This window comes from Macaca mulatta, chromosome 11 (genome assembly GCF_049350105.2).
Source record: "Macaca mulatta isolate MMU2019108-1 chromosome 11, T2T-MMU8v2.0, whole genome shotgun sequence".
NCBI lineage: Eukaryota > Metazoa > Chordata > Mammalia > Primates > Cercopithecidae > Macaca > Macaca mulatta.
This window is the reverse complement of record NC_133416.1, coordinates 46,200,142-46,225,838: the sequence shown is the minus strand read 5'-3', so window position 1 is coordinate 46,225,838 and position 25,697 is coordinate 46,200,142. Positions and strand designations below refer to the sequence as shown.

Below are 25,697 nucleotides of genomic sequence, written 5' to 3'. Positions count from 1 at the left end.
TTAAGTTTCACAGAGTACTATAGCAACCGTAAAGCTGGTAGAAAAAGCAGAGACCTGGAGTTAATGAGGTAGCTTTCAGGAGAGAGAACAGCCTGAGAGCAGACAGGACTTTATGTTGAAATGCAGAGTTTGTGTGAGCTCCCAAAACAAGAGATATCAAAAGAAAAATGTTCAGGCAGGTAAAGGAGTTGGGAATTGAAAGGGTGGAAAGAGTGTCTAGGAAAAGGGAATAATGTAGTTGGAGGCATAGAAATAAGAGAGAGCATAGGTGGTAGTGAAGCTGCTTAAAATAAACCATCACCATGGCTACCAGTGAAAATCCTTTAATGCAAAGATGTGGCATGGCAAAGCAGAGGGATTTAGAGATGTACTGAAGGGTTTTGTGCAGGGTAGTGAGCTGACCAACTTCCTGTTTTACAAATTACTCATATTACAGTGTGTGGAACAGGTTGGTGAGGGCAAGAGTTGACACAGGAAGACTGGTTAGAAGTCTTTTGCAATATTCTAAGTAAGAGATAATGATGGCCTTTGTTAGGGTGGTGTTGATGTGGGAGGAAATAACTTGGTGGGCTGATGTATTTCAGAGAGAATAGCTCTTAGATAGGTGGAATAGGGAAGAGGGAGGAATTCACATGGAATTGAGGTTGTTTCTGACTCTCCTATTTCTGGCGTGGCAACAATCAAGACGGTGATTTTTCCTAAAGAGGCTTGGGGTTTTTGCTGTGTTTTCCTCCACATGACTAAATATAGTGTGGTAGGAGAAGAGGAGTTTGGAAACCAAAAATTATTAATTTAGAGAGCACCACTCATCTAGGTTGTGTGGAACCAGAAAGTCAAAGCTGCTACTACCATGGGCGGTTTTTATAGTCTATGTGCATAGCTACAAGAAATTACAAGAAATTCTTTGTTTTATTTGCTATAATAATATTTAATGTGTATTACAGTACACAAATATTATTTCCATCTTTCCCTTTTCTAAAATACAGTATCTACAGTTAAGTATTATTGAATCTAAAAGGAATCTTGGAAATTATGGTTTTCCTCCACAGTTGAGGAAACTGGTGCTCTGAGAGAAGACCACATGATACCTATGGAGTGACAAGTAGTAAAACTCGGGTCTGCTACTGGCCACTCCATTGCTCTTGCCTCATTACCTGGACAGCTCCACATTGATTAGTACATTCCATTACAGCTAACAAACAAAGCTGAAGAGTTTATTAAAGAAAAATACCAGTATCATAGAGGAGAAAAAATAGTTGCATATTCTTTACTTAACATATTATTTACATAAGATATTTTTGAGGCATACAAAATTCTATTTTAGAAAACCAGGTTTGCAGAAATTCAATCCTTTCTGTCTATTACCTGTAAAGAGTTAGACTTAGGGGATCTGGACTTGGGTTTGGCTTTATCTCTAATAAATAGATGAACTTGTTTTACCTGTATTTTACCTCTATTGACCTGAGGTTTTTTTTTTTTTTTAATTTCAGAAAATAAGGCTATGAGACCAGATTCCTTTAAAATCTGTTCCTTGATCATTTTATATTTTTCTTTTTCATTTTTTTTTTTTTGGAGATGGATTCTCACTTAGTCGCCCAGGCTGGAGTGCAGTGGTGCCATCTTGGTGGCTCACTGCAACCTTTGCCTCCTGGGTTCAAGCGATTCTTCTGCCTCAGCCTCTCGAGTAGCTGGGATTACCAGCTGCACCACCACGTTGGGCTAATTTTTGTATTTTTAGCAGAGACCAGGTTTCACCGTGTCGGCCAGGCTGGTCTGGAACTCCTGCATCTCAAGCAATCGGCCTCCCAAAGTCCTGGGATTATAAGCGTGTCACCGTACCTGGCCTCATTTTATATTTTTAATCTGTGTTTGTCTTGCCTTTCTTCCTTAAACTGCTTCTCTTTAACCATGGCAAGTAGAGAATCTCTTTAAAAACTTAGGTACAGTAAGTGAGTGGTATATATTCCAGAATATTCTGTCCTGTTTATAGAGCCTACAGAATAGGATTAGATTTTGGTTTATTCTGTTATGAACATATCTTCATATTTACTTTTCTTCTTTGAAAATAGGTTTTGAAATTTGAGAGAGAAGACAGACAGGAAGGTATTGGATTCAAGTGGATGCGCAAGGATGTGGTGTGGGTGTAGTGCAGTGATCCTCCAAGTGGAGGAAAGGCAACTCATAATAATTCACTGTTTTGGAGAGAAGATATTAGAACTTTCATTTATATTTATTTCTAATTTATTTCTTTTTAAAATTCTGCTTTTGTATATACAATCGACTCTCCATATTCAGGGGTTCCACAATTATAGATTCAACTGACTGTGGATTGAAAATATTCAGAAAAAATAATGGATTGTTACCTGTGTACTGGACATGTACAGACTTTCTTTTCTTATTATTCTCTAAAATAATGCAGTATAACAACTATTTATATAGCTTAACATTGTATAAGTATTATAAGTGATCTGGAGATGATTTAAAGTATACAGAAGAGTAAGTGTGTAAGTTATATGCAAATACTGCATCATTTTATGTCAGGGACTTGAATATCTGTGGATTTTGTTATCCATGGGGAGTTGTGAAACCAATCTTTCATGGAAACTGAGAGATGACAGTATTTCAGTATATGACAAATCAATATGGTAGAACATGAATATTATTTATAAATGAATATATATATGTTGTGGGAATATGCTTAAACATGTTACTGTGACAGAACATAGTGGTCAAATAGGTTCAGAAACCACTGGTGAAGAGTTAGCAAAAAAGACGAGTCAAGGGCATCAAGACATTAAGATAAATAAATGTCCTTGCTTTTTTATTTTTCCATACTATTACCACTGGAAATAAAGAGAAAAAAAAATCTAAAATAATAATAATAGCAAATAGCACTTTGGTAGCGGAATTTATTGGATTGAGTATCTACCTCTTACAGAGGAGAGGAAAAGTATCCTCTTGGATAAGTATCTAATTTTAAGATGGATTTTACTCTTGTTCATGATTTTGGGGGATTGTTAAGTATCTCATTGAAATTAAGAAAGTCATCTCATATACTGAAATTGATTCATTATAATTCAATTTATTTAAACTTTTCAACTGAATAAGCATTAGGTAATTACATTAGAGTTTTAAAAAAGATTTGGCCAAGAATTTTTAGGTCCTATTTTTTGAGAGGTTTTTTTTTGGCATTTATTTTATTTTTTTCTTTTCTGATTATTTCTCACAGAATAAGACCACAGCTTGCCAAAGAGAAGATTGAAGGATGCCATATTTGTACATCTGTCACACCGGGAGAGCCTCAGGTCTTCCTAGGGAAAGACAAGGCTTTTACTTTTGACTATGTATTTGACATTGACTCCCAGCAAGAGCAGATCTACATTCAATGTATAGAAAAACTAATTGAAGGTTGCTTCGAAGGATACAATGCTACAGTTTTTGCTTATGGACAAGTAAGTGCCATATTATTTTCATAGGAGTTGAAACTTTTCAGAAATGTTAATTCAGTTGCGCTTTCATTTTTGTTTCTTAAGGTTATGTTAAGGTTGAACACTAATCTTTCTCTGTTCTTTTGTTTAGACTGGAGCTGGCAAAACATACACAATGGGAACAGGATTTGATGTTAACATTGTTGAGGAAGAACAGGGTATTATTTCTCGAGCTGTTAAACATCTTTTTAAGAGTATTGAAGAAAAAAAACACATAGCAATTAAAAATGGGCTTCCTCCTCCAGATTTTAAAGTGAATGCCCAATTCTTAGAGGTAATAATCTAATTTTGGCATTAATTTCTTTTAAAGTTTGTTTTTATAGACCATAAGTGTTCATGATTTTATACTGTTGGCTTCTAGTACAGTGCTTTGAAGATAGTACTCAATAAATGTTGTTTGAGTAAATTAACATTAGATAATAGAAATGTTTTCCTTACTTGTAGGAAGTGATGTTTGAGTTTAAGATTATAAACACTTGACCAGTGTCCATAGAATAAAATAACAATTAATATTGTTTATTTAAGAACCCCCCCCTTTTTTTTTGGAGATAGAGTCTCATTCAGTCACCCAGGCTGGAGTGTAATGGCACCATTTCGGCTTACTGCAGCCTCTGCCTCCTGGGTTCAAGCGATTCTTGTGCCTCAGCCTCCTGAGTAGCTGGGACTACAGGCATGCGCCACCACACTCGACCAAATTTTTGTAATTTTAGTAGAAATGGGGTTTTGCCATGTTGCCCAGGCTGGTCTTGAACTCCTGGCCTCAAGCAATTCACCTGCCTCTGCCTCCCAAAGTGCTGGGATTACAGGTGTAAGTACTTATTTTTATCAATAGATAAAGGTTAATTACTGTTGTAATTTAGACAGGCTTACAAAGTGGTGGGAACTTAATGAGTAAGGCCAAAAGTAGGGGAAGTATGTGAGAAATAATAGGTCTCAGACTGTAGCACTTATCTGGCTGAAGAAATTATTATCCTTGCATAGGTAGACAGATGTTTTGATATAATGTCCAAAGGTGGTGGTGGCTTTGGATTAATTTAGGCTGTCTAGTGTGATAGAAGGAAAGTAACACTAAGAGGACATCTAGGATTTGAGCCAATATTGCACTTTGGTGGACAGTGGCATAATTCTGGGTTCTTGGTGCAAAGAGAATTTAGTCTAAATTACCTGATCCATGAGCTAATCATTTTCATCATTGATGAAACATTTTACTCAGCATTGTGTAGCACAAAATAGAAAAATTAATATCAGTTTTTTTTTCTGCTGGTTTTAATGGACATTCTTATTTAGTAAAAACCAGAGAATATAACTGTGTGTTCCCAAGGAAAGTAAATGATGGTAGAAAAAGAAAAGAAACAGTGTTATTCCATCTTCCCTTTCACCCTCCAAAATGATATTAGGCATTGTAACTTTAAAACATATTGATAGAAAAACAGGTATGTGTATCCTCTTTTAAGGAGGTATCTGGGTTTTTTCAGCCTCTATTGATACAGGAACACTAATACTGTTGCTGACCTTGCAAACATGCTAAGTGTTAATTTTTCAACTCGTTAAGAAAGGTTTCAGGGCAATAGGAAATATGTTTTTAGCTCAAGTAGTAAAAATTCTGTAAATATTCTGAAGCTTAAGATTTGTCTACATTTGGCACGTGTTTCTAGGGTTTGCTTGTATTTGTAAATATTTAATTATCTCTTGCAAAGGATTATTAGATCATTTTAGCTAGTCCTCAACCCATTTGTCATGATTAAGTCACTTATGTAAATAAATCTGGCATTTGCTTATAATTGTTGTAATAATAGCCTCATTCATTTTTATGTGTTATTTTGAAAAAAATATATGTCATTTTGAAGTACTTTAAAAATCTGTATGAAGGAAAACATTATGTAATGTGTTGTTATGACAACTACCCAGACGATTTCTGCTAAAATTAGATTTCTAATATTTTTTGATAGCTCTATAATGAAGAGGTCCTTGACTTATTTGATACCACTCGTGATATTGATGCAAAAAATAAAAAATCAAATATAAGAATTCATGAAGATTCAACTGGAGGAATTTATACTGTGGGCGTTACAACACGTACTGTGAATACAGAATCAGAGGTAATATTTATATTGTAGTTAAAACAGAGCATAGCTGGCTTTGTTTAAATAGTGAGCTTTGCTGATAGTCTGCTTAAGATCAAGATATGAAATTTATATCCTGAAGCATGACATGGAATTAAAATCTTGTCTTCTTTCCTCACATTTTAAAAATCAGAATATTAGTATAAAAATATCAGGGTTATGATAAAGTCAGCATAGTTGTCACAGCATCAAAAGAATCTGAGAAAATTTATGAATAGCTTTCATTCACAGCTAGAGAAAGAGGGTTAGACAATTGATGGTGAAGGATGAGACCACAATCCTTTTGTACTTTTTGCTTTAACCTATGTAGAACTGTATCATGGCTCCTAGAGGGAGATTGTGGGAGATTGTTGAGAAAAATTACAAAAAATAATTTTAACGGAAGATAGAGAAGAGCCTGAATAATTCAAGTTATTACTCAGTTTGTACCAGAGTGTTCTACTGTAACAGTTTTGGAATGGAAGCTGCAAATGTCAGCAAATGGCAAACAATGGAATCTCAGTGTTTTCTTCTATTTAAAAAATAATACACTATTATACTGAGAAATTCATCTCAAAAAGTGCCTGTAACTAAACTAATAATGTGAAATTCCACATCTTTTATATCCCTTAACATGGTGGGTTTTAGCCATTACCTCAGACTTTGGATTGTATAGTATGCTGTTTATTGTTCAAGTAAAGTCCTTTGTTTCTTCCGCTTTTTCAGATGATGCAGTGTTTGAAGTTGGGTGCTTTATCCCGGACAACTGCCAGTACCCAGATGAATGTTCAGAGCTCTCGTTCACATGCCATTTTTACCATTCATGTGTGTCAAACCAGAGTGTGTCCCCAAATTGATGCTGTGAGTTATCAATTCTAATTTCTTAAACTTTCAATTTTTATCTCCCTAAAACCACATGAATTCTGTGAGAATATATTTAAGCCAAATTCAGTTAATTTAGTCATTCCTTTTTCTGATTTCCTCTTCTGATCCTAGTTAAATTGAAGCTGGTCAGCCATGTCAGATTTTGAAATAAAAAATTGTATACATGTCTGAAAAACCAAAAAGGATGCTGTGGCCATATGTTGGATGTCATCACCTGAGACCCTTTGCTTTTGAGGATTATATGCTGTAGTTTTCCCTTCATTAGCATAAGCAAAGCCTCAGTTGATAATAGTTGAGTTCTGAACATCCAGGCTTTTTCTGCCTTTAAATTTCTAATTGCCAGCAGACATTTTTTGAATTTATTATTTATTTGGCTTTATGCCTATTTATTTGGTTGTGCCTATATGTGTACGTGGGATGAGCTCAAGGTAGAGTAGGAGGATATTTAATGTTACATTAATAAAATATTTTCAATTATTTTTCTTAATTTCAGGACAGTGCAACTGATAATAAAATTATTTCTGAATCAGCACAGATGAATGAATTTGAAACCCTGACTGCAAAGTTCCATTTTGTTGATCTCGCAGGGTCAGAAAGATTGAAGCGTACTGGAGCTACAGGCGAGAGGGCAAAAGAAGGCATTTCTATCAACTGTGGACTTGTAAGATTAAGGCTTTGTGCTGAGAATATATCAGAGCTTTTCTATTGTCCTTTTGTCTTTTGTAATTTATAATATCCATATGGAAATCCTTCAGACACTGAACTGAGAAATGAAAATTATAGAACAGTTATTAGTAATGCACTGAATCTCTGATCTCCTCACGCTTTTTTCTCTTTTTTATATTACAGATTTTCTTCATGTGTATAAATTTAGTTGTACTAAAATTTATATGTGCATAAAATTATACATATACAAATTATTTGAAAAATTCTTTCCACATTTAACAATATATTGTCAAAATCAATTTATTTATTTATTTTTATCTTTTATTTTTTTTAAATAGGGTCTCACTGTGTCACCTACTCTGGAATACAGTGGTGCGATCATGGCTCACTGTAGCCTTGACCTCACGGGCTCACTTCAGTCTCCCTAGTAGCTGGGACCACAGGCCAGCACCACCACACCCAGATAATTCTTGTATTTTTTGTAGAGATGGGGTTTTGCCACATTGCCCAGGCTGGTCTCAAACTTCTGGGCTCATGCGATTCACTCACCTCAGCCTCCCAAAGGGCTGGGATTACAGGCGTGAGCCACTGCGCTTGGCCCAAGATTTAATATTAAGTTATTTCATGGGTGAAGACCTTCAAAGTAGCCTTTTGATAATATTTTATGACAGTCATTTTATTGACTTTGGAAATTATAATGTTTTTTGGTAATGATTTTTTAAAAGTGATACTTTTTCTAGGTTATATTAAAAATTAACTTTAATACCATGCCACTTAATGGCATTTTGATTGGAAAACTCCTTGTGATTTAGTGAGCATAAAGCTTCATTATATGGAAGGAAATATTTTAGAGCAAAGTTTTGTGCATTAAAATGTTCTTATTATCTTCATTACATAACTGGAAATTTGTGCCTGCACAAATGTAATGACATCCCTAAATTTCTGTGACGCCAGTAGCATCAGAGTTGTAACTACCCAATGGATTCTTTTTGCCCGCTGCCCAGATAGAGCTGATTTATCAAGATGGGGGAATTGCGATAGAGAAAAAGTTTAATGCACACAGAGCCAGCTAAATGGAAGACTGGAGTTTTATTACTCAAATTAGTCTTTCCAAAAATTCAGAGACTGCGGTTTTTAAAGTATAATTTGGTGAATGAGGGGGCTAAGGGAGTGGGGAGTGGAGGTGAAGTCATAGGGTGTCTCAGTGGGTTCTTCTTGCTGTCTTCTGTTCCTGGGTGGGATTACAGAACTGGTTGAGCTAGATTACCATTCTGCATGGTGCCAGCTGGTGCATCAGAATGCAGGGTCTGAAAAAATATCCAAACACCAATCTTAGGTTTTACAATAGTAATCTTATCCATAGGAGCAATTGGGGAGGTTAGGAATCTCGTGGCCTCTGGCTGCATGACTCTTAAATCATAATTTCTAATAATCTTGTGGCCAATTTGTTAGTTTTACAAAGGCTTGCTGGTCCCCAGGGAAGAAGAAGGGTTGTTTCAGGAAAAGGCTGTTATCATCTTTTCAAAATTCTTTAAACTATAAACTAAATTCCTCCTTTAGTTATCTCAGCATAGGGATGAACAAGGGCAGTTTAGAAATTAAAGGCAAGATGGAGTGGATTAAGTCGGATCTCCCTCACTGTCATGCTTTTCTCACTGATACGAATTTTGCAAAGGCAGTTTCAGAGTGTGTGGTGTCTGCTTTCCTCCCATTAATCAGCCCCCAATATTTGCTCCTATATGATTATGACCCTTCTATGGGGAAATTATCAACCAAGGCTGATTAGAGAGAGCCAGACCTTCCAACTCCAATACTCATCTTGATGGTCCAACCATGTGGATGAATGTTGTGTAAAACGGCGTGCCTGGATTCTGGACTTTGTGTATTGTTTTGACTTTCTTAGGAGATACAATCATGGTGGTATTTACATTTATGTTGTTAGGAAAAGACAAAAGCCATTGCTTTGTTTTCCTCTTTAGGCTCTTGAAGCATGTTGAGACATATCTAGTAGAGTTTCAGTATTACCATTGCTTATGACGGTAGCCGCTCTGAAAAGGGGGAATGACGACAAAGTGTGATCCTGTTGCCACTCCCTGCATGATCTATTTTTCCTAACAAAGTTATGATTATAGATGTTTGCATTACTGATGGCTAGTGTGAGCAACATTTTGGATAATGTTTATCTTGTAGGTGATAATTCAGTGACAGTAGGAAAAACAGCAGGGTCGCAGGAGGAGTGACTACAGAGTTCTGTAATTTGACTAGTTTTTAAATAATTGGATGCTAACACATATATTATTGTATTTATTTATTTATTTATTTGTTGAGGCGGGGTCTCACTCTGTTGCCCAGGCTGGAGTGCAGTGTTGTGATCCCAGCTCACTGCAACATCCACCTCCCAGGTTCAAGCTATTCTCCTGCCTCAACCTCCCAAGTACCTGGGACTACAGGCACACACCACCACGCCTAGCTGATTTTTGTATTTTCAGTAGAGATGGAGTTTCCCCATGTTGGTCAGGCTGGTCTCGAACTCCTGACCTCAGATGATCCACCCACCTTGGCCTCCCCAAGTGCTGGGATTATAGGAGTGAGCCACCGTACCCAGCCCATCTTATTGTATTTCTAAGGATAGATATACTTGCATAGGAATACCTTGTTCAGAGAAATAATACTGATTTTTTTGCTGTGATTAAAGAAGATTTTCTTTTCCCATGGGAACTGTATTGCAAAATGAAAATTCACATCAAACTGTTAAACTAACTAAACATTTTATTTTTTCATTGAGTTGAGGAGAAGAATTTGTAACATGAATGGACAATTTTCTGGGGACATAACCTGATGCTCTGATAATTCTAGGGATAACTAAAGTTGTCAATCTTATTTCTATTTCAAAGAATTAGTACTTACTACTATAGTACTAATATACACATAAGGTATTATATATAGTACTAATATTTATGTAGCAAATTTTCAGTGGCGTTGATTACAAATGTAAAACAAAACCAAACAAATATTCTTAATTATATTATGTCTCTATATTATTCTCTGTAAGCTTTCTTTATTTAAAAATGTTATAATTAATAAATTTGTATCATTTTGCCGTCTTTCTTTCTCTTTCTTTTAGTTGGCGCTTGGCAATGTCATTAGTGCCTTGGGAGACAAAAGCAAGAGGGCCACACATGTCCCCTACAGAGATTCCAAGCTAACGAGACTACTACAGGATTCCCTTGGGGGTAATAGGTATGCGTAGATGATTATCCTTTACTCAGAGTTTTGATTATTCATTATTAAGTAAGCTTGTAATTATAAAGCAAACTAATAGGATGAGGAACTAATCCTTATACTGTTAAGAATCTGAAATGTGTGAATAATTTTGTATGTTATTTCACATAATCCTTCTAGCATCCCTTGAGGTGTAGGTATTATTATTCTATTTTCTAGATAAGGAAAATGAAATCTAGAGAGGTTAAGTAATTTATTCAAGGTCACTTAGCTTATATATGAAGTCAATAGTATGTGGACTTTCTCTCTTATCATAGCTTCTGCTTTAAGTACTTAGCACAGAGTAGATACCTAATATAATTTTGTTGAAAAAGTAAATACTGTTTTCTAAGTAATTACAAGGTAATTTAAATATTATTGGTACTTCTTTTTTTTTTTTTTTTACAAAATCTTCTAAAAATTCAAATTTTTTCTATATGTAGAAAAATCTTCTTAATGTCCACTGAATGAAATACAGAGTGTTGTCTGGTTATTAACTTTGCCAGTATCACTGACATTCTTCTTTCTCATATCTTGCATCATTCTAATATGTCTTTTCAGCTCTTTTTTTTTTTGGCGGCGGAGTGGGTAATGTATTCCCTTCTGTAAACGTGCTGGCTTTACAAATGGAAACATTTTTGGCATTTAAATTCAATCATAGCACAATTCAACAAGTTACCAACCACCACAGTGAATCTATTTTATAGTGTTTGCAATAATGTAACATCGTATTTACTGAAAAGATTATTAGCTGCTATACAAGAAATCTAGTATTTAAACTTACAAGGTTTCTTTTTGAACAACTGTGTTAGTTCTGTCTTGCACTGCCATAAATACCTGAGACTGGGTAATTTATACAGAAAAGAGGTTTAATTGGCTCACAGTTCTATAGGCTCTACAGGAAGCATGATTCTGGCATCTGCTTGGCTTCTAGGGAGGCCACAGGAAACTTACAGTCATGGTGGAAGGCAAAGGGAGAGTGATCACTTCACAGGACTGGAGCAGGAGGAAGAAGAGGGAGGTGCCACACACTTTTAAACAACCAGATCCTCTGAGAACTCTATCATGAGAACAGATCCTCTGAGAACTCTATCATGAGAACAGTTCCAAGAGGGAAATTTGCCCCCAACCTCTAATCACCTCCCGCAAGGCCTCACCTCCAACATCGGGGATTATAATTTGACATGAGATTTGTGCAAGGGCACAGATCCACACCGTATCAACAACTATTATCCAAATAATTTTGGATAGTATTAAATCCTTTTAAGTTTATAATCTATTTGGTTTAGAAATAAAGTTCTGTTTTGGCCGGCTGTGGTGGCTCACACCTGTAATCCTAGCACTTTGGGAGGCCGAGGCTGATAGATCACGAGGTCAGGATATTGAGACCATCCTAGCCAACACGGTGAAACCCCGTCTCTACTAAAAATATAAAAAATTAGCCAGGCATAGTGGCAGGCGCCTGTAGTCCCAGCTACTCGGGAGACTGAGGCAGGAGAATGGCATGAATCCAGGGGGCGGAGCTTGCAGTGAGCCGAGATGGTACCACTGTACTCCAGCCTGGGCAACAGAGTGAGACTCTGTCTCAAAGAAAAAAGAAATAAAGTTCTGTTTTGTAGAATACAACATTGTCATTTTTATGTTTCTTCCTTTTATGTAATATTGGCATTTTTCTTAACTCATGTCTCTTCCAGCACATCCTATGTATGAATGCAGTTTTCTTTCCACTATAATGTATCTCTTGCTTGTGTTCTACATTTTCAGTATCAAGAGGGGTCTTATTATAACAGAATAAAAATTTTCATTTTTTCAGCCAAGTGTAAATTTTTTCAGGTTTTCTAAATTGTAGCTTTTTCCTATATTTATTTCTTAACTATAAAACAAAGCAGAGATGATAAATGTCCTCCCCTTACAAGTTTAACTCTTGAAAACTTCAATACTTTTGAGAGTTTGCTTACTTTGCAAGTGGTCTAAAATCTTTTCACTGTGGGTCTTGAATTTCTGTTGAGTTTTAGGTACAGCTAAATAGTCTCATGTTCCTCACCCATTTCCTTAATGGGTAGTAATCTCTCAAGGGAGATGACCCCTTCTAATTCCTTTCTTCGTGTGCCTCATTTTTTGCTTAAAATTTTAGGATTGCATTCCTAGTGCAAAAGCACTGTACTTTGTGTAAGCCTTGGAAAGCAAAGTATCTTCATTTTTTGAAGTTTATACAAATTAATCTTAAAAGAAAAATTAGATATTTTTGAAAATAAGCTCCGTATGTTTATGTGCATAATTTAGTGTCTTTTAAAAAAGTCGAGCTGGCTTTTTTACGTTTACAGTGTTTAATAAACATCATAACCAGTTTATGGCAAAAATTCTGGAAAATACAGGAAAGTATAAAGCATGAATAAAAATCAGTTATATTTCTGGCTGGGCATGGTGGCTCACACCTGTAATCCCAGTACTTTGAGGTCTAGGTGGGCGGATCACCTGAGGTCAGGAGTTCAAGACCAGCCTGGCCGACATGGCAAAACCCCATCTCTACTAACAAAAACACAAAAATTAGCTGGGCATGGTGGTGGGCACCTGTAGTCCCAGCTACTTGGGAGGCTGAGGCAGGAGAATCACTTGAACCGAGGAGATGGAGGTTGCAGTGAGCTGAGATTGTGCCACTGCACTCCAGTCTGGGTGACAGAGTAAGACTCCATCTCAAAAAAAAAAAAAAAAATTCTAATACCTAGAAGTAACTACTGCTAACATTGTGATGTATTTTCTTCCAGATGTATAGTATAACTTAATTTATAGGAAATATAAAATATAATAAAATATTTAAGTGATATAGTTAACTTTAAAACAGAATTGTGGTTTTTGTGTGAACTTTTAAAATAAATAGCTTTAATATTTTCTTTGAGTTTTTCATAAACAGAATCATTGGTGAAATTTATATATTTTGGAATTTGTTTAATATATGACATTTTCCCTATACAGTTGATCCTTGCCAGTTCCTCTCATTCCTGACTTTCACTATTCTTCTTAAGCCCTTGATCCCAGCACTTCTCAAAATATTTGTTAAAGGCGAGTCCTTCCCTTCTTTCTAATTTGTGGTAGGTTAATATTTTGCATGACCATACAGAGCTTGCCCCATTTGTGACTCACCATGGGAGTTTGAAAACACTTGAACTGATCTACATTCAATGAGAGGAGGTCATTGATTATAGGAAGTTCCAGTGTTGTGGAAGTTTCTAAAGTGCTTACTTGCAATTTCTGCACTACTTTACACATTTTTTGTAAAGAAATGAAAAATAGATGTATGTATCTGTGTGGATCAAAGAAGGCTAATATAAATTTATTTTCCCCAATTTTACGTAAGTAAAAATAATCTGCAGACCGGTGCTAGACTGGGGACCACACTTCAAATTTCCCTATTCTCTAATCAGCATCCATAATCCTCACACTTACTGAATTATCTTATTCTCTTTATCAAAAGAGAAAACTAAAATGGCATGAATTATTTTAACTTTCTGACCCCCAGTAAATATTATATACACATGACACACACCACAAACAATTGTTAATGACCTAATACTGGTTCAAATATTGTGTTATATGTTTAGAAGTACACTGATAAATAAAACTTGATCATCCCTGTCCTTTAGGAATTTAAAGTCTAAGAGTTTTAGGGTCTAGAAAATTTCAATATAATAATAATATAATGAATGCAAAAGAGATATGCAAAAGGTGTGAGGAGGCAGAAAGGGTACAGACAAACTGAGGATTTGGTTCTTGGATTAGGTGATACCTTAGTTGATTGTTGAATAATAGTAACAGTAAGGGTAAGCAAGAGTTGTAGGGAAAAGGTATGGAATCGGACAAGGGGTACCTACGAGTACTGTGTTGAGATTATTGTAGAAAGAAAAGATTGGAAGCAGGAGACTAGGAGGCTAAGATTATGATTGATAGGCGTTGATTTTTCTACCAGGATAAGTAGACTGCTCCTTAATTGCAGTTCCTGCACAACTTTTAGTTAGTTTGTGAGTGTCTATTAGAATCTCCATGTCTGCTTTATTGACAAACATACTAATTGGGGCATACTTAGCATTTCACTATCCTAAACTTTGGTGGCTAAATCAATTTAGCATGACCATAAAGTAATGTTTCCCACTTTTCCTGTGTAATCTGGCCAGAAACTGGAACTCTGATCATTCAGTCACAAATGACAGTTTATATAATGAAACACAAGAATATACTAAGTTCTCGTCTTGTTCCAGTGTGATTCGATTTTGTGTACAATTCTTTGCTGACATCAAAACTCAGCATACAGGTGATTACGAATAAGTTTTTAAAATACTGAAAGAATAAATGAATAATGAAAGAAGTGGTTTTTTTATTTTCAATATAATATATTGTAGTCAGTTTAATTTTAGAATTACTGCGTGCACTGCTTCAAATCTTTTTAGCAAAGAGGTAAGAAATAAATATATGTGCTTATACTTTCTCAAGGTCAAAGGTGAGTAATATCAATGTATTTCCCCAAAGTAAACAAAATCTTTTTCTTTAAGATAGTCTTAAAGTACAGGGGCTTTTAAATTTGCTCAATATTTTGGTATCTTGAAGAGAAGATACTATTCAAATGTCAGGAGTTTAAAAATGATTATTTTAGCATTTTAGGTGCTTTTATCTGTAAGCCTAACTATTATTTGTAACTTTCAGCCAAACAATCATGATAGCATGTGTCAGCCCTTCAGACAGAGACTTTATGGAAACGTTAAACACCCTGAAATATGCCAATCGAGCTAGAAATATCAAGAATAAGGTGATGGTCAATCAGGACAGAGCTAGTCAGCAAATCAATGCACTTCGTAGTGAAATCACACGACTTCAGATGGAGCTCATGGAGTACAAAACAGTAAGCTAATGAGTTTGACTGCATTTTGTGATACATCTAAGGCTGGCACTTTCTGAACACAATAATGCCTTACACATATGTGTCTCTGGAATCTCTTGGTTGTCATAATAGTGTCCTCCTTCCTTTTGGAGGTAGGAGTCTCTAGTTTTCCTTGTGGGCAGTCTTTAACTATGTTCAGTCTAACCTAACAACTGTTTGTTCAAAAGCTTTCCTACCCTTTTTTTTTTTTTTTTTTTGAGATGGAGTCTCCCTCTATCACCCAGGCTGGAGTGCAGTGGTGTGATCTCAGCTCACTGCAACTTCCTCCTCCCAGGTTCAAATGATTCTCCTGCCTCAGCCTCTGGAGTAGCTGGGATTATAGGCAACCGCCACCACACCTGGCTGATTTTTGTATTTTTAGTAGAGATGGAGTTTCACCACATTGGCCAGGCTGGTCTTGAACTCCTGACCTCAGGTGATCTGTCCGCTTTGGTCTCCCAAAGTGCTGGGATTACAAGTATGAGCCACTGCACCTGGCTAATCAATTTCTTTAGTAACAAATACATTGTGAAGTGTTCTGCTAGAGGGGAAAGGATTTCTTTTGCCTTGGGGTTGGTAAGATAAAAGTGCTCTTGGTTGGAGAACGTATAGTTATAGAGTATCCTTAAGCAAAACTCTTGTGTTTTTGACTCCTCAAGCAACAAGGACATTGTTTTCCTTTACTAGGGTAAAAGAATAATTGACGAAGAGGGTGTGGAAAGCATCAATGACATGTTCCATGAGAATGCTATGCTACAGACTGAAAATAATAACCTGCGTGTAAGAATTAAAGCCATGCAAGAGACGGTTGATGCACTGAGGTCCAGAATTACACAGCTTGTTAGTGATCAGGCCAACCACGTTCTTGCCAGAGCAGGTATGCGCGTAGGGTGGGATAAGTGAGGGATTAACTTCTGGAGGGTAGGGAACATTCTTTGTGTTCACTAATTACCTAGCATAGTTGAAATAGAAATGCTAGTCTCTGTGTATACAGTCTGTGGTTTTAAGCTAAATACCTAATTTCAAAAAATAATAAATTCTTATATAAACAAAATATTCCCTTTATAATAATACTATCTTATGGTCTGCCCATCTAATAAAGGGTAGAAAATTTACTGTAAGCATTGTGTTTTAAAAAATTACTGTTTTGTTTCCCGACTTTTTTTTATTCTGTTTTGTTGAAGTCTTAATTTAAAGGAAAATTTTTATTTCATATTTTGTCTTTCAGGTGAAGGAAATGAGGAGATTAGTAATATGATTCATAGTTATATAAAAGAAATCGAAGATCTCAGGTATAGTTCATGTTCTGTAACATATAATGCATATGGTTTTTTGAATTTTGCAATGTTATAATATTTCTGTTTGTTGAGCTTATTGTTTGGCAGTTGTCCATGGTGATATTTCAGCCCTTTGGTTAGGTTAACTTTAGGAGACTTGTTACTTACCTTTCCCTTGATGTCGTATTCCAAGCTCCTTTCCTCCCCTGTCTTCCCGTATTATTCTCCTACTCTTACTGCTATATCCCAAAATTGGGTGCTTACCTAACTTGACATATGCAACAGGCAAAATTTATGTTGCTGAAGTTATCTTTGATGCCTTTCCTTCATATGCCTCTTTCCCCATCACTTGGGAATAGATCAATATCTACACGTCATCTCCAATTTTTTGAATCTCCTGTTCTCTTTTATATCTTTAGCTATTCCTGCATGTAAATCATGGCATACCTACTAATTTGCCTGCCCCTCTGTGGTACATCTATTCACATTTCATACAACATGCCACACATACTTGCATATGTCAATACCATGACTGGGGCTGGGGGCAAGCATGACATAAAGAGTTCACACTCTAGGTTGGGCAGCATACATAAATCATCACATGTAGTAAACAGAATGACAGAATTTAGTTAAAGGATGCCCATGCCTGGTGTAGGAATGTGGAGGGGAGTAGACTTGGGGAATAGGGTTGGGAAAGAAGGTTAAGTCAATAATATTTTCAGGTTCCATGGTTTGCTGTGATGACTGAGCTATATTTTTCTTGAAGGAAAACTCCAGTCAGCTCCATGGCAGAGCATCTAAGTAGTTCAAATCTCACTTCTGCTATTTGTAGAACATAAGCAAATGGGAGGAGATCGTCTTTCACAGTTACCCTGTCTTGTATTTGTGTTCTCTTTCTCTTCCTCTGGCTGTTCTAGAGGTTCTCAAACTGTGGCAAGTACTATCGCCACTGTTTCTGGCTACACAAGGCACATTGAATCTCTTAAGTGTTTCAAAAAGCAAAAACAAATGAAAACACATGCCGATGTGGCAATATAGTTATTCAAGTATAATTTTATTCTGTGTGTGTATATGTGTACATATATATTATATATGTTATGCATAGTACATATATATATATATAATTTTTCATGCTTCACGTTTTTGACAGAGACCTTTGGGCACTACATCCTAGTTCTGCTCAGCAGCCAACCTGGACTTGCAGTTTCTACCCCTTGTTGGCAGTACTGTTCCCTGCCTACTGCTAAAACTTTGTTCTCTGACCAGTCTTTCCTGATTCTGTTGACCCCATTTTACCACTCCTTGAGACACAACTGATAGCTCTGTTTTTTAGTTCTTGAAGATCCTCTTCCTGCTCCTAGGCTGCTTCTCTTATCGCTTTTATTTCTTTGGCACTTGCCAATTGTTAAAGCGGATTGCCTATTCCAGTTCTTAGTCTCTCTTTCCTTTCCTCCACTCTGTATTCTAAGGTTGTACCTCGGCTTTTTGTCACTGTTAGGCAAATTGCTTGACTAATGTCCTTATTTCCTAGAAAACTGCCAGAACCACTTCCACTCCTTCTAGTGGCTAAAAGTAGCATCTAATATCTTCCTTCTTCTAAGTCTTGAGTTAAGACTATTCCTTCCTTAAGCCATTTAGAGAACAGAGATGACTCATGGGCCCTGAGTTCAATCGCTGATCAAATCTTTCCTGGTGTAGGTTAATACCTTGTTCCAGATCCTCAACTTGTCTCCCTGTAGGCCATACAAAAAGTAGATTCTGTTAATGTACCCTGGAGTTTGTGGAGGTAATCCCTAAAAGGCCTTTATTAGCACTAGGATCAAAGAGTCATTGGATATGCCCCTACCAAATGCAGACTTTTAACATTAGGTGAAAAACGTAAATTTTAAAATAAAATACCCACATTATTTATTACATAATAATAAAGGAGCCCATTAAAATATAGATCATTATTGTTAGCTGATTTATTATATTTTCATTCATTCTTAGCATTCCTTATTAAGTACCCAGGCTTTGTGCTAGAAATTAAAAATATAGAAAAGTGTAATATATTGTTTGTACTTTTCTACTGTTTGATAATCATGAATTTTAACTTTGAGTTTTTATGTGAATTTTCTCTAAAACAATTTTGAAGTCATTTAATTAACCTAGAAGTTTGTACACAGCTATTTAACCATCTAAAAATACTGTAATTGTTCTGCTCACATATGGTATCACATTTATACTAAAACAATTTCATTAAAGAATGTGTAGGACCAGGTAGGGTGGATCATGCCTGTAATCCCAACACTTTGGGAGGCTGAGGTGGGAGGATCACTTGAGGCTGGGAGCTTGAGACCAGCCTGGGCAACATAGTGAGACCCCATGTGTCTCAACTATTTCAAGAGTAGAATGAATAATTTTGGTAGGCAATGAAAAAGCACTGAGCTGACTGTGACTTCCAGAGCTTAGTATTGCAAATAATCCAGCATCTTTCTCTGAAATATTTGAACATATGGCAAAAGTGCTTAGTAATAGAGTGTTGAGAGAGATAGGTTGTATTTTTTTCTTATTTTTCAGTCTCAATCACTATTGTGCCTGACTGACCTTGAAAATCTATTATATGTAAGTAGATAGTTGTATTTTTGATGGTTTAAATAAAATAGAAATAAGGGAATTGGCCTAGAGGACTCTCTGAATCCTTTTAGTCTCAATAATCTAGGTTCTTTTAGGATTTCATTGTTTGATGTCTTCACGTGTTAGGATCAGTGTGTACATTATTCTGTCATTATTAGGACTGCTTGAGCAAACAAAATAATTTTTTCAATTCTCAAACTCAAGTTTCCTTGGAGATACTGTCTTTTCCCATGCTATATTCAGGAGCCAGATGTCTGTCAGCCAGTTTGGGGCAAATTTGACAATTTATTCCTTGCACAGTTTTGGAAATGCTGCTATTGTGTGATGAATGAGGAACTGAAACTAAGGGGAGCATGCTGCTTGTGTATTTTTTAAGTTTAAATAATAGGTTTACAAGCAAGGACAACTGATGTCCAACTGGCCAGAATTCAAGTAATCTAATTACCACTGGCATCTGAATATGTAGAATTCTTTTGAGTATTAAGATTATGATTGCAAATGTATAATTATTCAATCAGGAAATTTGAAAAAAAATTTAAACAGTGTTCGTGAGCATTCTTTTGTGATTATTTTTATTATTTTTTGAGAATTTTATTTAGTTTAAAAATCCTTATCCTGTAGCCATGTTGAAATGCATTTTGGAAAACTTTTTTAACATGCAGATTAACTCATTTAAAATGTTCCTGCCTTATTGCTAGAGCAGTCATATTCATAGAGACAGAAAGTAGAACGATGGGTGCCAGAGCTGAGGTAAAAGGGCTGAGGGGGAAGTTAATATTTAATGGGTATAGAGTCTCAGTAAGGGAAGATGAAAAATTTCTGGAGATGGATGGTGGCGATGGTTGCAGAACAGTGTAGATTTGCTTAGTGCTACAGAGCTGTACACTTAAGAAATGGTAGTGTGGTATACTTTATGTTATGTATTTTTATCCACAGAGAAAAATACTCCCTATTTAAATATATTTTTATTTGCTAGAGCAAAATTATTAGAAAGTGAAGCAGTGAATGAGAACCTTCGGAAAAACTTGACAAGAGCCACAGCAAGAGCGCCATATTTCAGTGGATCATCAACTTTTTCTCCTACTATACTATCCTCAGACAAAGAAACCATTGAAATTATAGACCTAGCAAAGAAAGATTTAGAGAAGTTGAAAAGAAAAGAAAAGAGGAAGAAAAAAAGGTGGGATTATAAAATCACTGCTAAATGAATCTCTATTTCCTTTTCAGGGTATTTTAATTTGCAATTATAAAGAGCATACATAGTTTCATGAGTACCTTAGTATATGAAATAAATCACTATGTTAGCTGAAACTACAACTATATTTTTAATGGTTTATCTCTACTTATGTGTAAGAAAAATAGATTTAATTGTAATAATATGGTAATTAATTTTATTTAGACCATGACAATATAAAATTACTATTATAAATTATTTTATTATTTCTTCAAATAGCTGCTTTTGCATTCCATTCATTTTGCTTTTCGGCAAAGCTTGCTGTACCATTATAACTCAGTGTTTTCATTTTTTTCCCCATTTCCTAATACAATTAAGTAGTCTCATGGATATTTTCATCCCTGTCTAGATTAGTTTAACTAAAGGCTAAACTAATCCATCAGAATGTCATGTAATGTCATTTGGTCTCTTAAATATTTTCTGCAGGGCTTCTAATTTGATTATGTGAAAATTATTTATGCTATTTCAGGCTTTTTGAATCTTCCAACAAGGAGTTACTCAGCTTTTCACCACTGTTCTAGGCTTTCTCTTTCTTGCATCCTGATAGTTTGTCCCTCTGAAATCAACTGGGTGCAAAGGAGAGGAAGAAAATGAAAATTTAACCACTTGTAATGTGTAAGTGGTTAAATATTCGTAAGCTCTTTACATGTTTACACACTGATTCTATTGTGCAGTCAGATTACTTACAGAGACTATATTTTGAGCATACCAGTCAAATTAAATTTAAACATTTTTGGCTAGATATTCAAAAGGAAGCAAAATCATCTGATTTGCCACCTGGTTTGTTACAGGAGGAATGCTTTGTAGAACTGATGTAGACGTTTAGCCTACCTGCTGCTTTGCTCAGTTTATTTAGAAATGTATTTAGGCAGCCAGGCATTTCTTCCTGGAGCAGCCAGTTGATCAAAGTCATTGGAAGTTTAAATTCTTCAAATTAACTCTGCTTTGTGTTCTTGAGTTTAGAGAGAATAATTAAAACAAGGAATTGTACATTATGGTTAGGCATTGCATTTGAAATTGCATTCTTGAGATATTAATGTCTTAGATGTTTTCATAGATCATTGATTATGGCAGCATTAAGAAATGTATAATGATTAGCTCTCCCCCTATGGAGGGCAATTAAAACTGAAATAATGATCATAGGATTATCGAAACTAGTGTTACCCAAGTTACTGCTTGAATTAACTTGAGACTTTTGCACATGACTTATCGCTGACTTGTAAAATCCACTTCTGTAGTTGGTCAAAATGTCAAATGGTATGACTTGTTTTCAAAGATCTAGGTCATTTGTATTCATAAATAATAAGTAAGTATAAGCAAAGTTTTTTTTTTAAGGTCACAACTGATACTGCTTTTTCCTTTTGAGGTAAATTTAGAGATATTTCCTTAATCACTTGTTGAATATGACTAATGAAAAACAACTAAGGATCCCAATAGAAATCTAGGCTGTTTTGAACATTTTAATAGTGGTTGTGACTAATTCAGTGATTAGTTGTCATAATTATTACAATAAAAATAATAGATGTTAATACTGATAAGAACTCACCAAACAACTGGATTTAAACATTAAAGCCTAAGTGAAGAAAATAATTCATTTCCTAACAAAAAACCACATAATTAGAGATAAAATATTTGTGAATGAGCCAGATAAGAGATGAAAGATAGCTTAGAATGAGAAAAATAAATTAATACTTTCTAAAAATTAATATACCTATAGAGTGCTATATGCAAACATTTTAAAGAGCATTTTCACACATGCTGTAGTGTACCTTTGTACACTGACACCTATATAATTTTATAAAACTGACACCTATATAATATGTGAATCTAAAAAATTTTCTTGTGTACTATACCATGTAACTATAAACATTTTTAGAGCCAATTTATAAATTTTTATTGCTACATATAAGAATTTATAACATTTAATAGGTCTTACCATACTATAATCAAATTTTTTTTTTGAATTAAAAAATGAAAACCAATCCTGTTTTACTTAGTTTGATAAAGCATTTTGTTCATCACACTTGGATCCCAATAACTTTTAACTGTATGTCAATTTCTATTTTTAAAATGTAGCTAAGCCCTCATTTAGCCAAAGGATTCCCTACAAGTTGAAAAAATCCAGCATACAATATACCTAGAGTTCCAGAAATGTTTAGAAGGACAACAGCTTTACTAAAGTGCTCAGTCTTCCACAGGAGCTCCTTGGAAGTGATAGCTCCTGTTTAGATGCATTGATTCTGATTGAGTTGCATTCCATGCTTCATGTTTATCTATTTTATCTGTCAGAGAGGGCATTGCAAAATGTGGGTCTGCCTCAACCTTACACATACAGGAGGTTCAGTTAAAAATTAATTGAAACTTTGGCCTAATTTTTCTCTAGCAAGCATTGTAAATACCTGGTATCCAAATTTCCCAGCTCACTCACATAAAATGATTTCTGCCCATTTTATAATATGGTAAGAATAATTCAGAAGGGGGCAAGAAAAGGCAAGACAGGGGAAAGAACCTTCTTTCCCTCTCATAGGTGTAGGCCAGTCTTTGGGGGAAAAATGGGAATTTCTGCTTGAGCCATTCGTTCTTACTAACTTTCTTGTGTCCCCATGCAACCTTGATCCATTCCTCTCTTATGCGGTCCAGTTCTCATGTAATTCTGCCCTACCCCGAAGTGCTCCCAATTTCAAAATTATCTACTTCTCTGATCTCCTTAAATTCAAACTCAGGAACAAAGCCATTTGACTAAAGGAATTCATACCAGTGGAAATGACTGATAACTAACAAGCTTCCTTTGTAGGGGTGTTTGTAATTTTTAAAGAGGATACATTAATCCATACAACAAAATATGTTAGACAGCATAATCTAATGAAAAAAAGATAGAGTAGGAAAGTGGTTTTTTTTTTTTTTTTTTTTTTTTTTTTTTTTTTTACCTTCTTGTGCCTATGAGTTTCTAAAACCTGACTGGGGCTTGCTTGACCTTTGGATTTAGCTATTCTAAGCTGTCCTGGCTTCTATAGCTGCCTCCTTTCCTTGTCACTGAATTCACAAACTCTTTGGAAGCTCTGTGTCTTTTAATTTATTGCTCTGTGTTGTAGATTCTTGGTTGCCGTGGCTACAAGGCCTCTGACAATGTAAGAGTTGATAGGAAGAGTAGTAACTGGATCATTTTAATGCCAGAAGCTGCATTTGTGTTTAAGAAGGATGCCACAAATGCTGTCTTCTGCATCAGTCTTTATCAGAACTATAACTAATAGCTAATATGTAAGGTTTTAAGGTTTGCTCCTCTACCTTATTGTGCTTATTTTCTGTTGAGCTGTAGAATAATCCAGAGGTGTAGATAGTAAGAAAATAACAATTAAACTATGTTGCATATCTTTCAGTTACACAAATGTTAGAATGGTTGGCAAGAATTGTCATTCTCTCTCTTTAACTGTAGAAGAAACATTGTAGGGGAACTAAATGAACTAAAAATTGAACTCCTTTAAGTTAGGGAGAGGTGTTAGATTATTAGTTTATTTCTCTGTCCCTCCATTGTCTTTTTGAACCACTGATTGTAATGGTTTTTAAAAAGGCAATTTAGGAGGTGTCTAAAATTTATGTACTTGCTAGCTCATGTCAGCTTTATATTTTAATATAGCTTTCTTGTATAAGCTAACAAAAGTCTCTATATTGAAAATAGAAAATCTGGGTTCTTCGTGAGGAAACCACATTCTCTGAGCCATTGTAGCTCATTATCATTAGTATAAGCCTAGAGTAGACATAAAAGTTTTTTGAATTTTTTGTATGTGGACGAGGAAAATTTACCATTCACATATTAAATCCCATATTTTTGGATATCTAGCTTTAAATGACTTGCAACATAAAAAAACTTCACTCATCGATCAGACTGCACTGATTTGCATTTAGTGGTGTTGGGTTGAAACTCTAGAAACACAGATTTCTTAGGCAGTGGCTTTACTTTGCTTTTTCTAATCACTATACTGGACCGTTTGATTACTGTATATTACTTTGTAGACTTTTTCTCAGAAAGATTGCTAGTCTCATCTAATGGCGGCATGTAAGTTGATGCGAAAACAATCACAGACCAGTAAATAAGAATCACATGGGAGCACATATATTATGAAATTAAAATGAAAAGAACTGGCTTGATAAAATAACTCATACCTCTGATTCAGTCTCTTCATTTTAAAATATTGATGATTCTGAAAAATATTTTCTGAAAAATATTCTGGGCAGAAGTGTTCTATATCAAAATTGCCATATACTTAATCAGAGCCTAGCACATCTGTCTTTTTTTCTACATGACAAATATTGGTATACAGTACATTCCACTGAGTAAAGATCTCCAAGTTTTAATATTGAATATTCTTTATCTTTAAAACCCTGTACACATGGTATTTCTTATATGTTTCTGGTTAAAAAACAATCTTACTAATGGAAAGTACTACAGTTCTCCCCACCTCTTTTTTTTTTTTTTTTGCCACTATTGCTTTATAGATATGCCCGTTCAATAGTTTATAATAATTAGTAAACTCTTTAATCCCAATGTGAAATTTTATTTTCAAGTAATAAAATTACAGTTTTTCCCAGATATCATAACAACCATATTCATTTGCCTGCAATACCATTTCATGTATAACTTTGAAATCAGTTTTTTTTTTAGATTTAGTGATTTTCATATGTAGTGTATTACAACAGAAAGTATGTTTTTAAAAGTATTATCCTAGAATTTAGTATTAGTGGTATTTTCATATTATGGTATAAAGGCATTACTTTGTGAATTCTTTTAATGATGCCATTAAAAATTCTTCTGTAAACGCTTGAAAGAAAGAATATATTATTGAAAGTGGTCTTTTTTGGGGGAAGCTGAGTAAATTGACCCACTTCAGACTAAAGAAAAGGCATCCAAGAATGCCTAATCCTTATCAACTTTTATAAATTGAGACTATACATTTTGCTGCTGCATAATTTCAACTGATAGTCTATATACTCTTCTTAGATATATTGCTGCTTGATTTTCTACTTACTTTTTATTCATACAAATGTATTGCCTTTTTACTGTGTATTGTCCTTTGATGATATCTTTTAAAATTTATTTTAAAGTCTTCAAGCTCATGTATCATTTTTACCTTCTTATCACTTTCGCTTTTTACTGTCTGGTTTGTCCTTCATTGGCTTGGCCTTCCAATACTGTGCCTCGTGATTTTGAAGGCTACAGAAACTTGAGGAAAGCAATCGAGAAGAAAGAAGGTTGGAATATTT

The 25,697-nt window shown here is 35.1% G+C and overlaps 1 protein-coding gene across 12 annotated transcripts in view; it reads left to right on the top strand.

Moving 5' to 3' along the window:
• KIF21A (kinesin family member 21A) overlaps nt 1-25,697 on the top strand; it is a 163,269-nt gene that overhangs the window by 78,318 nt on the left and 59,254 nt on the right. For 7 of the 12 annotated variants that reach the window (XM_077953856.1, XM_077953854.1, XM_077953851.1 and 4 more), the window contains exons 2-12: nt 3,230-3,452; nt 3,580-3,762; nt 5,438-5,587; nt 6,317-6,451; nt 6,969-7,136; nt 10,266-10,381; nt 15,098-15,293; nt 15,999-16,188; nt 16,540-16,603; nt 20,181-20,384; nt 25,647-25,685. In XM_077953856.1, the coding sequence (XP_077809982.1) occupies nt 3,230-3,452; nt 3,580-3,762; nt 5,438-5,587; nt 6,317-6,451; nt 6,969-7,136; nt 10,266-10,381; nt 15,098-15,293; nt 15,999-16,188; nt 16,540-16,603; nt 20,181-20,384; nt 25,647-25,685 (1,668 nt within the window). The remainder of the gene's footprint in view (nt 1-3,229; nt 3,453-3,579; nt 3,763-5,437; nt 5,588-6,316; nt 6,452-6,968; nt 7,137-10,265; nt 10,382-15,097; nt 15,294-15,998; nt 16,189-16,539; nt 16,604-20,180; nt 20,385-25,646; nt 25,686-25,697) is intronic. The other 5 variants (XM_077953857.1, XM_015151439.3, XM_077953853.1 and 2 more) reach the window with 1 other exon arrangement.